A 17,636-nucleotide genomic window follows, 5' to 3' on the forward strand; every position below is an offset into this window, starting at 1 on the left:
AGAACTCAGTGGTCAAATATTTGGTTTACACTGAGCTATACAAAATCAAATTAACATCCGGACTTCTCAGAGCCTTTAATATGCTGCTTTGTTGAGATTCTCTAAACGATGTGTAGTGTTCCTCAAGATTATTGTAACCACCGAACACTTTTTCCCCCTCCAGAGCATTTCATGGGATTAATGATCTGCAAAACACCCTTTGGTTTCTTTTACTGGAATTTTCAGCCTGGATCAGAAATACCCTGATGTTAACGGAAGAAGTTTCTGTTGACAACTGATAGCTATATGCATCACCTTCTAGACATGTGAGCAGTGGTAGTGGAAATGCATGGAGGGAAATTCCTCAGGGAGGTCAATTTTGGCAGACAATCAAGCTAATACAGCTGCCCCTACACACTGGAGAATTTCATTGGTGACCTTCCAAGTTTCTGCATTCTATTTTTATTGAGGAGGACTTACCATGTGTCAGACATTAAGTTAGACACTTGGAAAATAAAGATTAAAAGATACAGCATCTGTCCTTAAGGAGTATAGTTAAGGGTAGGAGAAGACAGTTGCAACCAGGGTCAAAGGGGGTGGAGTCTAGGTATCCACAAGGTGATATGGTTAAGACCAAGGGCACAGTTTACCTGGCCTGAGGGCTAAAGAAGACTTGACAGAGGCATGATGTCCGGGTTTGTTCTTGAAGGCTAAGAAAGGCTTAGCCAGGAAAGGAAAAGGGAAGAGCATGTGCAAAGGCAGAGAGGCTGGAGTAAACATAGTATATGCACAGAACTCCAAGTAGCTTGCATAGCTGGATTATGGAATAAAGAAGAGACTGACAGATACAAAGGGAGCATAACACGATGGCCTAGTGTGACATGCTCAGGAGTTTGGGTCTTATTCTCAGGGTGAAGGGAGAATAAAGGCTGTTGAATCTCAGGATCAGATTTACCTTTTGAAAGCTCCCTCTGGAAGCAGTGTAGAAAATAGTCTCTGGAGGTAGAAGATCAGAAAGCAAGCTCTAGGAGGCCACCAAGAATGATGAGAGCCTGAACAAGGGAAGAATGGATAGACAGGAGAGGGCAGCTGAGCATTTAACCTGGTAGGACTGGATGAACTAAGATGCTCAGGTGAGGAGGTGAGAGGCACTAGGAGACAATTCCCAGGTTGCTGACTTGAACAATCACAGCAGGGAATGGTAGAGCCACATAATACAGAGAATAAGAACAAAGGGTAGGGTGTTTTGGAGGAGATAATGTACTCAGGTTTGCACTTGTTCAGTTTGAAATTCTGATAAACCATGTAAGAGATGTTCATGAGATGGCTGGAACTCTAGGTTGAGATATACAGATTTGGCAGGTATCAGAAGAAAAGTTGTAGGTAAAGGCACAGGTGTGGATGAGATTGGGCAGGGAGTGTGTGGGCTAAGAAAGCAGAGACAAAATCCCTGGGGAACTGTATTATCTCACTCTTTATGCCTATAGCATCTAACTTGTCACATACTACAATAAACATTTAGCTCAGTGCATATTGTGTATAAAAAAGTATCACACTAAATATGGAGGTACAGAGAGGAATGTAAGAAGGTCTTTTCATCGAAGGAGACTATGATGTAGTTGTGGAGTAAAAAGCAGACCCAAATATTAAGCAAAATGAGATGAAAAAAGAGCTATAAATGTGTTGAGTGTAGAAGCAGCATTTAATTCCATGGAGAAAAGAACACAGGTTTCAGCAGGGGAAGAGAGCATTTGACTTGGGCTTTGTAAAGTAAGTGGACTTTTGCAAGCAGGGAAGGGGAAAGAAAACAAAGTAATTTGAGGCTGGAAGTTGACATACAAAGATCACAACAGAATGGCGTGTAGGAAGTGATGGAGAGTAGGGCTGGAAAGGTGGCCTGAGGCCAGGATCCAGGGAATCCTGCAGAAGTTTTTCTTATGAGTTCATTTTTAAAAAGGTACACAAGTTCCTAAGTATATCCAAGATTCATTTTTGCCTATTCCCTAATTTCAGAAATGCCTTTAAGAATAATGAATCAAAAATGCTAAAGGAAATCTAAGAATCACCAAACCAAGGCTTGTCAATGCTTTTCCTCAATTCTGTATTTCCATTCTGCAAAAAACTGTGTTAGTGGAACTTCAATTACTTGGCTTCATTATATAATTTCCATTGCATGTAAGTATAAATAATTTCACTCTAATGCTCTCATTTGAATCTGTGGCTGAAAGCATCAGTAGAAATCACCTTTTTGTGGTATTTCTTTGGCACATTGGAAGAAAACAAAATGTATGCTGCTAATCAAGTCATGAGTGATTTTGAAAGTGGATTACATAAGCTAGTAAGCAATAAGAGATGAAGTATATTTTAAAGATTAAAAATATTTTATTTAAACTTTTCTTCATAAACACTTTTAACATTTTTTTCAATTTAAAAACAGAATGGGTAGCATAAACATGTTTGAATAGATTATATTCACGGCTTGGGAAAAATTACCTGACAAAAATGTAAAGGCTTTCAAAACAGGTATAAAAGGCAAACCTTAAATTATTCTAAGATTTTTAAATCGGTCCTAGGATTATTTGACTACTGGCCCGAAATGTACCTATAGGTCAAAATATTTTTCTATAGACAAAGTATGCCCAAGACGTATAGGGCATATACAAATTAGGTAGAAAATAACCTCTCCATTTACCTCACTGGAACATTCCTTCAGAAAGTAAAACCTAATCCTGACTGATACTGATTAATAAGGTTTTCAACGTAGTTGTTCCCAAAGATGTAAAAAGAAAATCCAGGGCTTTAGGGGGAACAGAGCTGACGGCATTCTTTCAATATCAGTTGGGTAATATTGAAGTTACACTGGCATACTGAAAGGATATGACTTCCATGAGTTTACCTATTCCAGTCTATGTCTACCAAATATTTGACTTTATAAACTCTCAATAAACTAATTTTTCAGGACTTTCATTTTTAAGATAAATCTCTTTTTAGAAGATATTTATTCCCAAACCAACTCTAATCTGATTGAACATATGATCCCTAAAAATGCTCAGAGTACAAAAAAAATCAAAAACGTATAAACAAGAAAAATGGCACTAGTAGCTTTACTGCCACATAGCCCTCAATTATATCTAATTTACATTATTATCGATGTTGTGTTTTACTTCAGTCTAAAACTTTAAATTATGTATTCTCAAAAGAGCTAGTCTTTTCTGAGAGATAGCTTATAAACTGAAATAACAACTTATATTATAAACTGAAATGTTATGACCTACAACCACATATACATATATAAAAATAGTCCCACTGAACGTCTGACATGATTAGATTATGCAGCTCAAATAATTTGTTATAAAATATTTTAAAGCTTAGTTTCATGTAATTAAGACAAAACTCTCTATTTTTACCACTTCTCCCCACACAAATGTGTGTGTCCTTTACTATGACTCGAGCAGGCTTCCCAGAATGAGGTGTCCAAAGGTGCTGCTTTAGAAAAGATACGTGAAGGGCTCAGTCAGTATTTCACAAATTATAGTAACACTCACACAGAGCAGAGTGACGAGGACACAGAGAAAGCTCTCTCAAGAAAAGCTAATAGTTCTACTAATTAAGCTTTCTTTTTTAAAAACCAGTAGTATTTCTTTCAATACAAAACCTTCAATGTGAGAATCTTGACTTTTATGAAAAGGTTGTAGTGCAAGGATTTTCTTTAAGCAGACTAAAGTCAAAACTTAGGTCAAAGACATCGAAGAGAACAAACGTTTCTCATTAAGATGCAATTAATGAACATTAGCTATTCTTATAAAGTCTGGCATTTAAAATGGGAAGTGAAAATTACATTAAGATCACAACAATTACACTGTATAGTTTCAAATCTCTTACTGAATTTTTAAAAAACTACTATTTTGAGCACATACAATGTATATAAACAAAAATGGTTCCAAAGGAAGCACACAAAAATAACTTGAAAAAAATTTTACGAAAAATTTTTCCATAGTTTAGTATAACAAAAATAAATCTCTTTCAGAAATTAAACCATAATTTTAAAAGGGAATGTATGTTAATCATGGATTTAAAATAATCTAAATTAGCACTACATATAAACGGAAGAGTTTTCTCATACATTCAGAACCCAAGCAATAGCAACTATTCTTAAAGCTCAAAACTGATTACAGCTAACATCAGGTCAGATATGATTTACGTGTGAAGCTAAACTCAGAGTTAGTTCAAGTTAAGATTTCACAAATTTTCCAAAACACAAACTTTGACCTTGACCTTGTGTCTTTAGCAGGAGGAACAAGAATATTCAATTGTTTGCCCAGACCTTACCCTAACTAGGGCTCTGAAATCATATCTAAGCAATTAAAGAGAACCACCACTGGAGTGTAAAAGCCTGATAGGGGTACCCTGTTCTCAGTCTTTTTTAGCACAAGACAACAATGAATACAATAATGAAGATGTTACTGTGATTTTAAAGTAAGGCAGCACACATAAAAAAACATGAAACCACTACTATACTACAAAAAAGATTTAAATGGCTACCCTACGTCCTAATTTTCAAAAGTAAAGTGATTAAAAATGGGTTTTAGGATGTACAGAAAGACTTTTATCCATAGTACCACGGGAAACAAGGTATCAATTTAATTTTTAGAAACTGAAGGTAATTGATAGGGCCACTTAATAAAAATTTAAGTCTCATATACAAAAGAATATTATTAACTGGATTTTTAAAATCAATGCCAATGTTTTTCTTTTTCAGAAATTGTGTGCTTATTCTTAAACTCAATTGACTCTAGTTTTTGAGTTTTAAAATCAGGGTCTTTTTTCCCATTAGTTTTTATTTTTCAATTAGTTGTCTAATTTAATTGCAAAAAACAAAAGTCTTCACATCTCTATGACTTCACTCTTCCATTTTATGTTCAGTGGTGGCAGCAGCAAACAAATTGAAACTAGAAAATTTATACAACAGCCATATAGAAGGCATTGCAATATTGCACCAATATCATAAGCTCTGGCAGATTTTGCCAGTGTAGATCTAGTCTGTATCAGATATAAACTTTATTCAGGAGAAAATGACATCAATCTGAATGATCCAGCCCCTGGTCATTCTAACTCTTGTCAACTACATGTTTATCCTTCGAGTTTGAAGAGTTGAAAGGTGCAGCTAATTCTCAAACACTTACTATAAATGCTTTTAAACAGTCACTCTTGATTCATCCTGAACTTTGAGGTTACTGTCCTTCATGCTAGTAGCTTTAAGTAAATAAAACAAAAGCTGAGGGCTTAGATCCCCAGTGCCACTATTTTGTACTAAACAAGTAGATAGGACTAGTTAAGATTATAATTCTATTCCTTACCTCTAAATCAAAACTGAGCTCAAATTTTCCACGAGTTGCTACTGCCCATTCAATAACAGATGCAGCAGCCTTATTGAATGTAAAGAATGGGAGTTGCACTTACTTTTAAGGGGCCTTTATTTAGGAGTCTGGTATTACCTAAATTCTCTTTAAAAGTGCTTGCATGCTGCAGGGCCAGGGCTTGTCACACACTCCAATTCTCACTAAAACTAGGGTAACAGTAAACATACTGCAAAGAAAAACACTTTCAAAAACAAGACATACATTGATAAGGAACAGTAAAGGTGTACTTTCAAAAGTAAAATATAAAATGCTAGTTTTCATAAATCCATACCTGTTTCAGGAATACAAAGAGTTCAAATATTACTGAACAAGTATGGACTGAAGACGGACTACTTGATACCAAATGAGGACTCCAGTTATTTTAACTTCCTAAAAATGTTAGTACATGAAAAGATGTTACATCTAAAATTCAACAAGTATGGCAAACCGTGTGTGTGCAAGTGCACTAGCTTAAAAATACAGAATCGTAACCACGCATAAAAGGAGATGTGCCTTATATACTCATAAGGTGTACGCAAGTATGGATATGCTATCACTAATACAATGCAGATAAGAGAAGGCAGCTTAGAAATAGTGTTTTGAATATAAAAAAGTTAACTTTGTAGAAAATTTATATTTTTGCATTTTCAGCAAAAAGCCATGCAAAAAGGTCAAGTTTTAAACGTAAATACAGAAACCAAAAGGTCTAACAGACTGAAATACACTGAAATAAATGTTCAAAAAGATTTCAGCTAGAGATAGGAACTGAAATTACATCCAGTGACACTTACTGGGTCTTCTCTTAGAAGGTGCATGACTCCTACGCTGACATCTGAAAGAAATATTCAAAGCATAAAATCAACTTCTCAGATAAGTGGATGGTTTTATTAAACTGCTTCTGGAAGTAGTTTCAAGAGCTAGCGCTTAGAATTAACTTATTGCATGAGTTTGAGGCCACTAAAAAGGAAAAAGGATGCTAGCACAGAATGAAAAATTTTCATGACATTAGACCAATGGCTTTGATAGTATAACTGGTGAGGTTTCTCTTTATGTTTTTTAATTTACTGCTCTGTAATAAATTTTTTGTTTGGCTTTTTTTAAGGGAGAAAGATGTTATTAGTTGCAACGTCTGACCTCGTCCAGTATATACTCCGGAAAATGCAGGTTGCATACTTGCAAACCATCGAGTTTGCAGGGCATCCGCGGGTACTCATCTTCCTTCCATTTGTTTTCTTCCGGGTCAAAGGTAAGAATGGAATCGCTGTAATGACCATTGTAGCAAAGGCCTCCAAGAACCATTATTTGTTTGTCCAGCACAGTCACACCATGGCCACTTCTACCAATTGGCATGGATGCCAAGATAGTCCACTGATCAGTCTCAGGGTTGTACACTTCTGTAGAAGGGCATCCCTGAGATTCAAAAGAGGCCCTCAAGATCACACAGACTCCACCAAAGACATAAAGCTTGCCATTGTAAGAAATCATCTTGTGAAAGCATCTTGCGTAATTCATTTTGCTCTTATTCTCCCAACAGTTGGTAACAACTTGGGTTCTCCTGGTCCGCTGCTCTATGGTCCCTTCTTTACTGGGGTCAAACACGCACACTTGTTTGGAGGTGGAAGATGATGTGATTCCACCAGTGATAAACAATTTGTTATTGAGCACTGTCCCCTCATGTCCATATTTGTTAACTGGATAAGGATCCACGAATTCCCATTTATCATTGGTGATGTCATATCTCTCCGTTGAATAGAAAGTCTCATCTCTGGTTCTGCCTGCTACGGCATAAATAAACTTCCCGATAACACCAACTGCAAATTCTGAACGTGGTACAGACATGTCTGCCATTCGGAGCCAAGAGTTTTGTCTCGGGTCATACCTGAACACTTTAGAAGAAGCATGGAATTCACCGTCTGGACCCAGTTCTTCCCCGCCCAGCAAGAACACAAAGTTATTGACGATAGCAAGGCAGTCCGGGCGCAGAGGTACTTGTGGGCCCTCCAATTCCCACCAGACTCTTGGTTTCTTTAAGAGAAGGATTTTACTGTTAACCATGCTATGTCCAATCATTCCTCGGAATACTGTAGTTTGGGGTTTGGCAGAGCGGATGCGGCTTGATTTCATGTCTAACAAAGGCTGCTGGTGAACGTTCTGAAAGTAATTCAGTGCTTGATCAACTTCATAGCGCAGCTGTCGGGAGTATCTATAAAATTCTGATGTCTTAACCTAAGAATACAAGTAAAAGAATTTAACAAGAACATCAATGGCAAACAAATAGCAAAGCTCACTAAGATGATTAGTCTATGACTGTAGGCTTGCTTTACTAAAACTGCTTTTCCTGTTAAGATCACATACTTGCTTTTTTTTACAGAGCTTTTATCGTATTTGCTTTTGTAACTTGTATTTCTAATAGTCTATGCACATTCCCTAGCTTTTTAAGGTAAACAAGTTATTTTCCAGGCACAAGCTAAATTCCTCTAACAAAATGTACTGTCACTTATTATATGTCAGGTCCTTGGCTACAAATGGTAGCCATGAGCACAAATAGAGGTTTCACAGTAGAGGAAATCATGGCCAAGGTTTTCTTAACCACAAGAACACTGTAAGAACCCTAACTGAGTAACTTGGGGAATTGAGTTAGTGAGTTAGTAAAACTTCAAATATACACAAAATTCACTATTTTTGACATAAAGACTTGGTCTAATATCATCAACTCCCACAGTAATAATTCAGTCAACTTTTTCCTTTTTGTTTTTGGAGCTGGAACTACCTAATATAATGATTACTAAGATCTTATGAAGCACTTTTAATTATTGTGCTAAGTGCTATGGGGAGATATAAAAAAAAGATGTCTGTTTCTTTAAAGAACTTTAAATGAAATGAAATGAAAATACACACTTACCAATAAGTAAACGAGGTAGCTGACAGGGGTGAAGCTACACAGTGTATTTGAGTGCTGTTAGAACTTTGGATATAGAACATACCAATTGGCCTGAAACACTCAAAGGGACACTTTGTGAAAGAGGTAAGACGTTGGAGACCAAGCAGAAAAAGCCTGTATCATGACAAGGATGAGATAAGAGGGTCTTAAATTTAGATGACAGAAACCAGATACTGCAGATATAAAATTGATAGAATTGCTTGACTGACTTGAAGTTGACAGAACTGCTTGACTGATTTGAAGTTGCAAGAGGGTGAAAAAGTTAAGACCCAAATGTGATTTGAGGATTTAGATCTAAGGTCACAGGGAGAGTGGTGTTAATAAGGGACACAGGGAGGCAAGCTGGTTTGGGAGGCATTCTACTTCACTGATGAACTAGAATTGCTGGTAGGATGCAGAAGTGGAAATGTCTAGGATCCTGCTGGAAATCTGGAATGACAGCTTGGGAGGGAGTCAAAACCAGGCATAGATGTTATAACCTTTTTTATGACCTTCCTTCCATCTCTTTTCTTCCCTCCTTATCTTCCTCATTCACTCCCCACCTTAGTCCAAAAAAACTATTTGAAACAGAAAGCACCACAAGTATTCTTCTTTTAAGTATTTTAATAACTGTATTTCAATAAAATTGGTTTCCTTTGTATTCCCAGGCATTTTGTCTTTTTTTTAATACTGTTTGTAGACCCTGTTCACCTGCTTTATTTATTACAGGCATTTTATCTTATGCATTTAAAATCATTATTCTGAATAAGGGTCTTTCAAGGGATTTTAGACTAGACTAGCAAAGGGGTAAATGGCACAAAAAAGGTTGAGACTTCTTTGTCTATTTCAGAGAGAAAACTGACACTATAACTGCATCAGGTATTTGAAAATAAGAAAAGATACAGAGGCATTAAACAATGGATTAGAACAGATGGACCTAAGGGACATCTACAGAACACTCCATCCAAAAGCAGCAGGATGCACATTATTCTCAAGTGCACATGGAACATTTTCCAGAATAGACCACATACTAGGCCACAAAAAGAGCCTCAGTAAATTCAAAAAGAAATTGTACCAACCAGCTTCTCAGATCACAAAGGTATGAAACTAGAAATAAATCACCCAAAGAAAATGAAAAAGCCCACAAACACATGGAGGCTTAATAACATGCTCCTAAATAATCAATGGATCAATGACCAAATAAAAACAGAGATCAAGCAATATATGGAGACAAATGACAACAATAATTTAACACTGCAAAAATTTGTGGGACACAGCAAAGGCCATGCTAAGAGGGAAATACATTGCAATACAGGCCTACCTCAGGAAAGAACAATCCCATATGAACAGTCTAAACTCACAATTAACAAAACCAGAAAAAGAAGAACAAATGAGACCCAAAGTCAGTAGGAGGGACATAATAAAAATTAGAGCAGAAATAAATAAAATTGAGAAGAATAAAACAATAGAATCAATGAAAGCAGGAACTCATTTTTCAAGAAAATAAAATATATATTTGGTAAAAATTAGTATCTTTTCATATTCCTTTTTTCTATTAATTGCCTAACAGTGTACCTTACCCATTTTTCTCATCTTTTTCTTATTGCTTTGTAAGAGCTAAAAGGCAATACCCTGGAAATCAACAAGAAACATACACCTCAAGTTAACAATTTAAGTGCCTACTGTGCACAGCCAGTGGTCTGAGAGCTACAAAGGTTTTGAAGAAATAGGATCTTGTCCAGCATAGTAATTAAGCACCACGTCAAATAGCACACTATGGTAATTAAGAATCCAATTTAGGAAATACCCAACTTTGACTCTCACAAGCTGTGTGATCTTGGGCAAGTAATTGAACATCCTTAAGCCTGTTTCCTCATTTGTATTATTGGGATAACAATATCACCTACACCTCATAACCCTACGGTAGGAAACAAACAAGATTATCTCCGTGAAAAGGACTTTGTATGGTGCCTGTCATGTGGCAGTGTACAAAAAATACTAGCTGTTATTAGCTATTATTACTGACCAGCAGGCATCTGTGGAAGTGTCACTCAGCTTAAACCAATGCATTTGGTGATGTGCTTTCAGTCCGTGTAAAAATTTAGGAAGTACAGGATAAATGAGAGAAACTGTTACTTTGGACTTAATCCTCACCAATAAAACACAATTGGTGGGAGGAAGCTTTAGAGAAAGCAGCCATGTTGTTTTGAGATAAGGAAGGAAGGGGATATTGCTGCACATACTGGGTAGGCAGATTTCAAGATTTTCAAAGGAAAATCAGGATCAATTCTAGATCAGAAACAATAAAGAAGTGTGAGAAGGCTTGGGGCTCTCAAAGGCATAAAGCTGACTGTCTAATTGCAAAATAACTGATGAGGGGAAGAAAAGGGGAAAGTATCTAAAAAATCTGATGTGCTGTGCTGCACAGAGAGCTTTCTGGAGTTCAGATGTTAAAAACCCACTTACAACAGATGGTAAAAGACAGGCTAGTAAAACAACTATTTATAAAGAGTAAAATGAAGCTCTAAGAATATTGTGACCAAGGCTAAAGCCTCAGGATGAACTGTGACTTTACAAAGTGCCAGATACTGAATAAATGGCATTTTAGAGGTTAAAGCGAAATGAAGCAAAGGAAGAAGTGAAGTTCACCCTGGGTGGGGTGGTTAATGCAATATTAACAAGGACAAAAAGAAACAGCCCTACTCCTATTTTCTTTCCTTTCTTAGCTAAGAATGTTTTATTCTTTCCAATCTGAAGAACAAATACAATGACTAAGAAGAAACTTAAATCCAAGATGGTTGAGAACATAAAGAACAATAGCTAGATATTCTCACCAAGTTCAAGTCATTCAATCACACAAATCACATTCCAGGATCCTGAGAGGCTTTGCAGGTAAGTCTGCTTAACTGCTTTCTGTAACCTGTGTGGAATCATGAAGAATGGGAAAGGACAAGAAGCCAGACAGATTCCTGAACTACAGACTGTTTTTAGTTTCAGGCTGATCCCAGATTGCTAAAAAACAGTAACTATTTGCAAATAAGAAATCACTACACACTAGGAAGCAACATGGTCTCACCAAATAATGCCAAGGTTGACCATTTCCGGTTTAATTTTTTGACGATGTAATAGCATGTGTACAGGATGAGAGAACCTATGACTTTCACAAAGTAATTAACAAAGTCTAATCATAAAGAAACGAGAAACACTGGGGACCCGGGGACCATCTAAAATTGCAGCAACAACTGTTAATGCATTTGGAAGGTAGGGTGAGCTGATGGCAAGTCCACAATCCTTATCAGATGCTCCAGAGATCCATGAACTCCAAATGTAAAGCTTTAACTGACTATCCTCAATATGAACTAACAATGTGATATGGCAGGCTGAAAAGCTAATAACATCATGGCCTGAATTAAAAGAATAGTCAATGCTACCCTCTCCATTCAGATGAAACCACGACTAAGACAGTGTTCAGTTCCATCACTACACTTTGGACATAGACAAAGTAGACCATGACCAGAAGACAGCAAAAGGATCTAATCATAGGAAGAATGGTCAAACAGATGAGAAATGTTTCAACGCAAGAGAAGACTCAGGAGAAAGCAACTGTTTTCAGAACTGACAAATGGAAGCTCAGAGGAAGATTTAGGCCAATATAAGGAAATCAGAACAGTCAAGACAATGATAATGGATGTTTTTTGCATTATTTGCAAGAGCACAAAAACCGTAAACTCAAATATCTATCAGTAAGACATTGGTTGAATAAACTCTGGTATATACCATTTGCAGTCATTAAAAAAGAATGGGGTTAATTCATAGGTACCAATGCAGATGTTCAAAATGTCAAATGATAAAAACTGTAGAAGAGTATATATAATACTCTCAAGAAATAAAAATGGACTGTTTTATACAGTTGGCATAAACAGGGGAGAACATATATATATATATATATATATACACATACAAAATATGGTTATCATTGAGCTTTAGGGGGGGTTTGCTCTTTCTAGGTTCTATATAGCTCGGTATTTGGCTTTTTTACAGGGACTACAGTAAAAAGGGTATGGGTACATATTTTCCCCAAGTCAGGGACTATCTATGTCTGGAATCAGTGAGCATCCCACCACGGGATGTAGTCCAGGTGTGACCACCTAGCAGGACCACTGCAGAGGGATTCCTAGCATGAGCACTGGAGAGGCATCCTGCCACTTGACGTAGTCCAGGTGTGGCGACCTAGCAGGAGCACTGGAGAGAGAGAGCATTCTGCCTAGCATCACACAAGGACTAGGCAGAATGCACTAACAGCCTTCCACCTTCCAACCCTAGGCTCTTGCAGGCCCCAACAAACTGGGCCAGCCTAACTGCTTCTCAGTCATTTTCCTGCCTTTCATTTTATACCCAATCGTCTTGTCCCTTTGTCCTCTTCTCCATTAATTTGACTGCGATCCTTTGAAATCTGGGTTCCAAAGAGTTTACAAGAGTTACTTCAACTCTTAAAGTCCAAATAAAAGCTATATATCTTTATCTTATTTGCTGTACCTCTAAGCCCCCAATAATGATAGCTGTGCTTTTTGATAGCTGATTATGCCATAAAAATATCTACTAACCAAAGAAACTTAACTCCATCTTCCCTTGGCCAAGGCTGGAAGTTCTAGATTTACCTTGCCCTTTTCCCAGAGCTACTTACTGATGCAATTTTCCTCTAAAACCACACAATATCAATAGGCAGAACTAGTTTAATGCCTCTGATAATCCTGGACTAAGTAATTACAATATATTGCTTTTAAACAGAAAGTGTCAGGCTGAAACCTTCTATGTGAATGGAATCACTGAAAATGCATTAATGAAGGGAGCTATCCAAAAAGAAAAGCAGAGCTCATTTTTTCAAAGAAAGCATTTCTCTCATCACTAGCTCTTCATATAACAGGTTAACTATCTGTATATCAGGGGCTCTCAAAAGATATGGACAGAATGACACATTTCTTTCATGTTCTGAACTACTTTCCTTATCCTTTCATAGGATTAAAAAGCTGTCTTGTTTTAACATTTGGAAAGAATATATTCATTATCACTTTTCTTGCTTTGATACTTTAAAAAATTGTATTATGAAAAGTGTCTTATTCTGAATACAAAATTAAAGCATGTATTACCTCTTAAAAACAGTGATCTGAAAATTTTAAGTTAACCATTTCCTCTTCTAACCTTCTTTTAGTTTAATTGTGTGTGGCACATATACATGTAGTTAAAGGACAAAATATGAGAAATTAATTGTAAATGTGGCTCCTGTAAATATATATTAAGTCAAATAAATAATAGTTAGCTAGCCATTACCACTGGGGAAAAATTCCATGTTTTTCCCTTCACTGTCAAAATGTTACATAATCCATTTATTAAAATTTTAGCTTTTACAGGTAATTTGTATGTACTACTAATTTTGAAAATTAAAATGGAACTGGCAATATAATTAAAATAGGCATTTCCACAGAGCTTATTACCTTTATTTGATTAAAAATCTGCAATTTAAAAATATCCAAAACTGGCTACAGTCTAAAGTTATTTTAGACTTTCAGCCAGCCAATTTAAGCTATCAGCTGTTTCACCTTTCAAAATGATTTTTTAAATGCCCAATATACTAAACCAAAGAAACGAAATGCATTTTATTAGTTTATGGGGTGGGGGTGGGGGTGCATGCTGGGAGTTGGAATGATCCCTGAACTCAAAATCCCAGGTCTGATTATGGATTAAAGATGGCAGCATGAGAGGTGAGACACAAACCTCCTCCTAAAACCACATATAATATGAAAATATAAAACAACTAATCCCGAAAGAACAACAGGAAAGAAGGCTGTGCCAGATTGCATACACCTGGAGAAAAGAACAGACCTCAAGGAACAGGGTAACATGCCAAAGCCCTGACCCAGCGAGACCCAAGCCCTTCCCCCACCCCAGCTCACTGGCGAGAGGAAGAGAAATGGAGTGGGGAGGGAGTGGAGGACTGGGACTGCTGAACACCTAGCCCTAGAGATCTGCTCTGGGAGCACGAACCTATATTACATGGTGCTCTGGTAATTAGTGGGGTTGGAAAACTAAGGCAGAATACCTGGAGAGACTGACATTCCAGCTGCTTGTGGAAAACAAGGGATCTGTATCTGGCTGCTCTGGGCAGGCAGTGTGAGAGACTTCCTAACAGCAAGAGGGCTGCTAAAGGGGCAAGAACTGACAAAAATGTCTGGGCGCATGCTGCCCAGCAGGTTGGGAAATTTCAGGATCTTCAGGTACTCAATCCCTGACTGGCTATGCAGCTCCAATGCCCCCCACAGTAATACGCAGCCTGCTGTGCCCTCCTCCCAGCCAGCCCACACCTGGCTAGCAAACCGGCAACCACTGCCCTGACGTCAGGACAGAGGGAAGCTCTGCCTACAGCAGCTACAAGCACAAAGAATAGAGGCTTATATGGTGTGTTCGGCCCACTGGTTCTGGCAGTGGAGACAGGCATAGCAGCTGGGAAGCAGGAAACAGCTCCTTCCTCCCCCAGGCACCAGCACTGCTCCCCTAAGAACCCTGACATCACTCCAGGGGCTGAGCAGCTCCAGAGAGTAGAGCTTCTGGGCACTAGAGGGCACCATACACAAATATGAAATGTCAAAGGAACCTGGTTCAAACAAAAATCTCACAAACACCAGAAAAAGGGTCAAGTGAGACTAAACTAATCAATCTTCCTGAAAGAGAATTCAAAATAAATCATAAACATGCTCACAGAGGTACACAAAAATATTCAAGAACTCAGGAACGAATATAGAGGGGAGATCCAATCGTTAAGGAACACAATGGAGGATTTTAAAAGCAGATTAGATATGGTGGAGGAGACGATAAATGAAATAGAAATTATAGAAGAGGAATACAAAGAAGCTGAGGCACAGAGAGAAAAAAAGGATCTCTAAGAATGAAAGAATATTGAGAGAACTGTGTGACCAATCCAAATGGAACAATATTCACACTATAGGGGTACCAGAAGAAGAAGACAGAGAATAAAGTATAGAAAGTGTCTATGAGGAGGTAATTGCTGAAAACTTCCCCAATCTGGGGTTAGGAGATAGTCTCTCAGGCCATGGAGGTGCACAGATCTCCCAACACAAGGGACCCAAGGAAGACAATACCAAGACATATAATAATTAAAATGGCAAAGATCAAGGATAAGGAGAGACTATTAAAAGCAACAAGAAAGAGAAATAAGATCACATACAAAGGAAAGCCCATCAGGCTATCATCAGACTTCTCAGCACAAACCTTACAGGTCAGAAGGAACTGGCATGATGTATTTAATGCAATGAAGCAGAAGGGCCTTGAAACAAGAATACTTTATCTGGCAAGATTATCATTTAAATTTGAAGGAGGGATTAAACAATTTCCAGATAAGCAAAAGCTGAGAGAATTTACCTCCCACAAACTGTCCCTACAGTGTATTTTGGAAGGACTGCTATAGATGGAAGTGTTCCTAAGGCTAAAAGCCTAGCCTGTCACCAGAGGTAATAAAACCACAGTAAAGAAAGTAGAACAGCCAATTACTAAGCAAATGCAAAATTATATCAACTACCCCCAAAGACAGTCAAGGGATTGACAAAGAGTACAGAACATGATACCTAATATATAAAGAATGGAGGAGGAAGAAAAAGGAGAAAAAAAAACCTTTAGATTGTTTGTAATAGCACATTAAGTGAGTTAAGTTAGATTCTTAGATAGTAAGGAAGTTATGCTTGAACCTTTAGTAACTGCGAATCTAAAGCCTGCAATGGCAATAAGTAAATACCTATTGATAATCACCCTAAATGTAAATGATCTGAATGCACCAATCAAGAGACATAGAGTCACTGAATGGATAAAAAAAACAAGACCTGTCTATATGCTGCCTACAAGAGACCCACCTCAAACCCAAAGACATATACAGACTAAAAGTGAAGGGATGGAAAAAGGTATTTCATGCAACTAATAGGGAGGAAAAAGCAGGAGTTGCAGCACTTGTAACAGACAAAATAGACTTCAAAACAAAGAAAGTCACAAGAGACAAAGAAGGACATTACATAATGATAAAGGGGTCAATCCAACAAGAGGATATAACCATTATAAATATGCACCCAACACAGGAGCACCTACATATGTGAAACAAATACTAACAGAATTAAAGGGGAAACAGAATGCAATGCATTCATTCTAGGAGACTTCAACACTCCACTCACTCCAAAGGACAGACCAACAAGACAGAAAATAAGTAAGGAGACAGAGGCACTGAGCAACACATTAGAACAGATGGATCTATCAGACATCTACAGAACTCTACAGCCAAATGCAGCAGAATACACATTCTTCTCAAGTGCACATGGAACATTTTCAAGAACAGACTACATACTAGGCCACCAAAAGAGCCTTGGTAAATTAAAAAAGATTGAAATCGAGCCAACCAGCTTCTAAGACCACAAGGGTATGAAACTAGAAATAAATTACACAAAGAAAACAAAAAATCCCACAAACACATGGAGGCTTCACAACATGCTCCTAAATAAACAATGGATCAATGACCAAATAAAAACAGAGATCAAGCAATATATGGAGACAAATGACAACAATAATTCAACACTGCAAAATCTGTGGGACGCAGCGAAGGCCATGCTAAGAGAGAAGTAAATTGCAATACAGGCTTACCTCAGGAAAGAAGAACAATCCCATATAAACAGCCTAAACTCACAATTAATGAAACTAGAAAAAGAAAAACAAATGAGACCCAAAGTAAATAGAAGGAGGGACATAATAAAGATTAGAGCAGAAATAAATAAAATCAAGAAGAATAAAACAATTTAAAGAATCAATGAAAGCAAGAGCTGGTTCTTCAAGAAAATAAACAAAATATATAAACCCCTAGCCAGACTTATCAAGAAAAAAAGAGAGTCTACACACATAAACAGAAACAGAAATGAGAAAGGAAAAATCACTACAGACACAAAATACAAAGAATAATTAGAGAATACTATGAAAACTTATATGCTAATGAACTGGATAACCTAGAAGAAACAGACTTCTTAGAAAAATACAACCTTCCAAGGCTGACCCAGAAAGAAACAGAAAATCTGAACAGACCAATTACCAGCGACAAAATTAAATTGGTAATCAAAACATTACCTAAGAACAAAACCCCTGGGGCAGATGGCTTCACTGCTGAATTTTATCAAACATTTAGTGAAGACCTAATACACATCCTCCTTAAAGTTTTCCAAAAAGTACAACAAGAGGGAACATTTCCAAACTCATTCTATGAAGCCGGCATCACTCTAATACAAAAACAAGGCAAC

General features: G+C 37.3%; 1 protein-coding gene across 3 annotated transcripts in view; it reads right to left on the reverse strand.

Moving 5' to 3' along the window:
• Positions 1 to 2,337: 2,337 nt before the first annotated feature.
• The window catches only part of KLHL15 (kelch like family member 15), a 41,134-nt gene continuing 25,835 nt past the window's right edge, over positions 2,338 to 17,636 (reverse strand). For 2 of the 3 annotated variants that reach the window (XM_036912804.2, XM_057495266.1), the window contains one exon: positions 2,338 to 7,604. In XM_036912804.2, the coding sequence (XP_036768699.1) occupies positions 6,495 to 7,604 (1,110 nt within the window). In that variant the 3' untranslated portion in view covers positions 2,338 to 6,494. The remainder of the gene's footprint in view (positions 7,605 to 17,636) is intronic. The other variant, XM_036912806.2, reaches the window with a different exon arrangement.

The sequence above is a fragment of the Manis pentadactyla genome, chromosome X (genome assembly GCF_030020395.1).
Source record: "Manis pentadactyla isolate mManPen7 chromosome X, mManPen7.hap1, whole genome shotgun sequence".
NCBI classification, from domain to species: Eukaryota; Metazoa; Chordata; class Mammalia; order Pholidota; family Manidae; genus Manis; species Manis pentadactyla.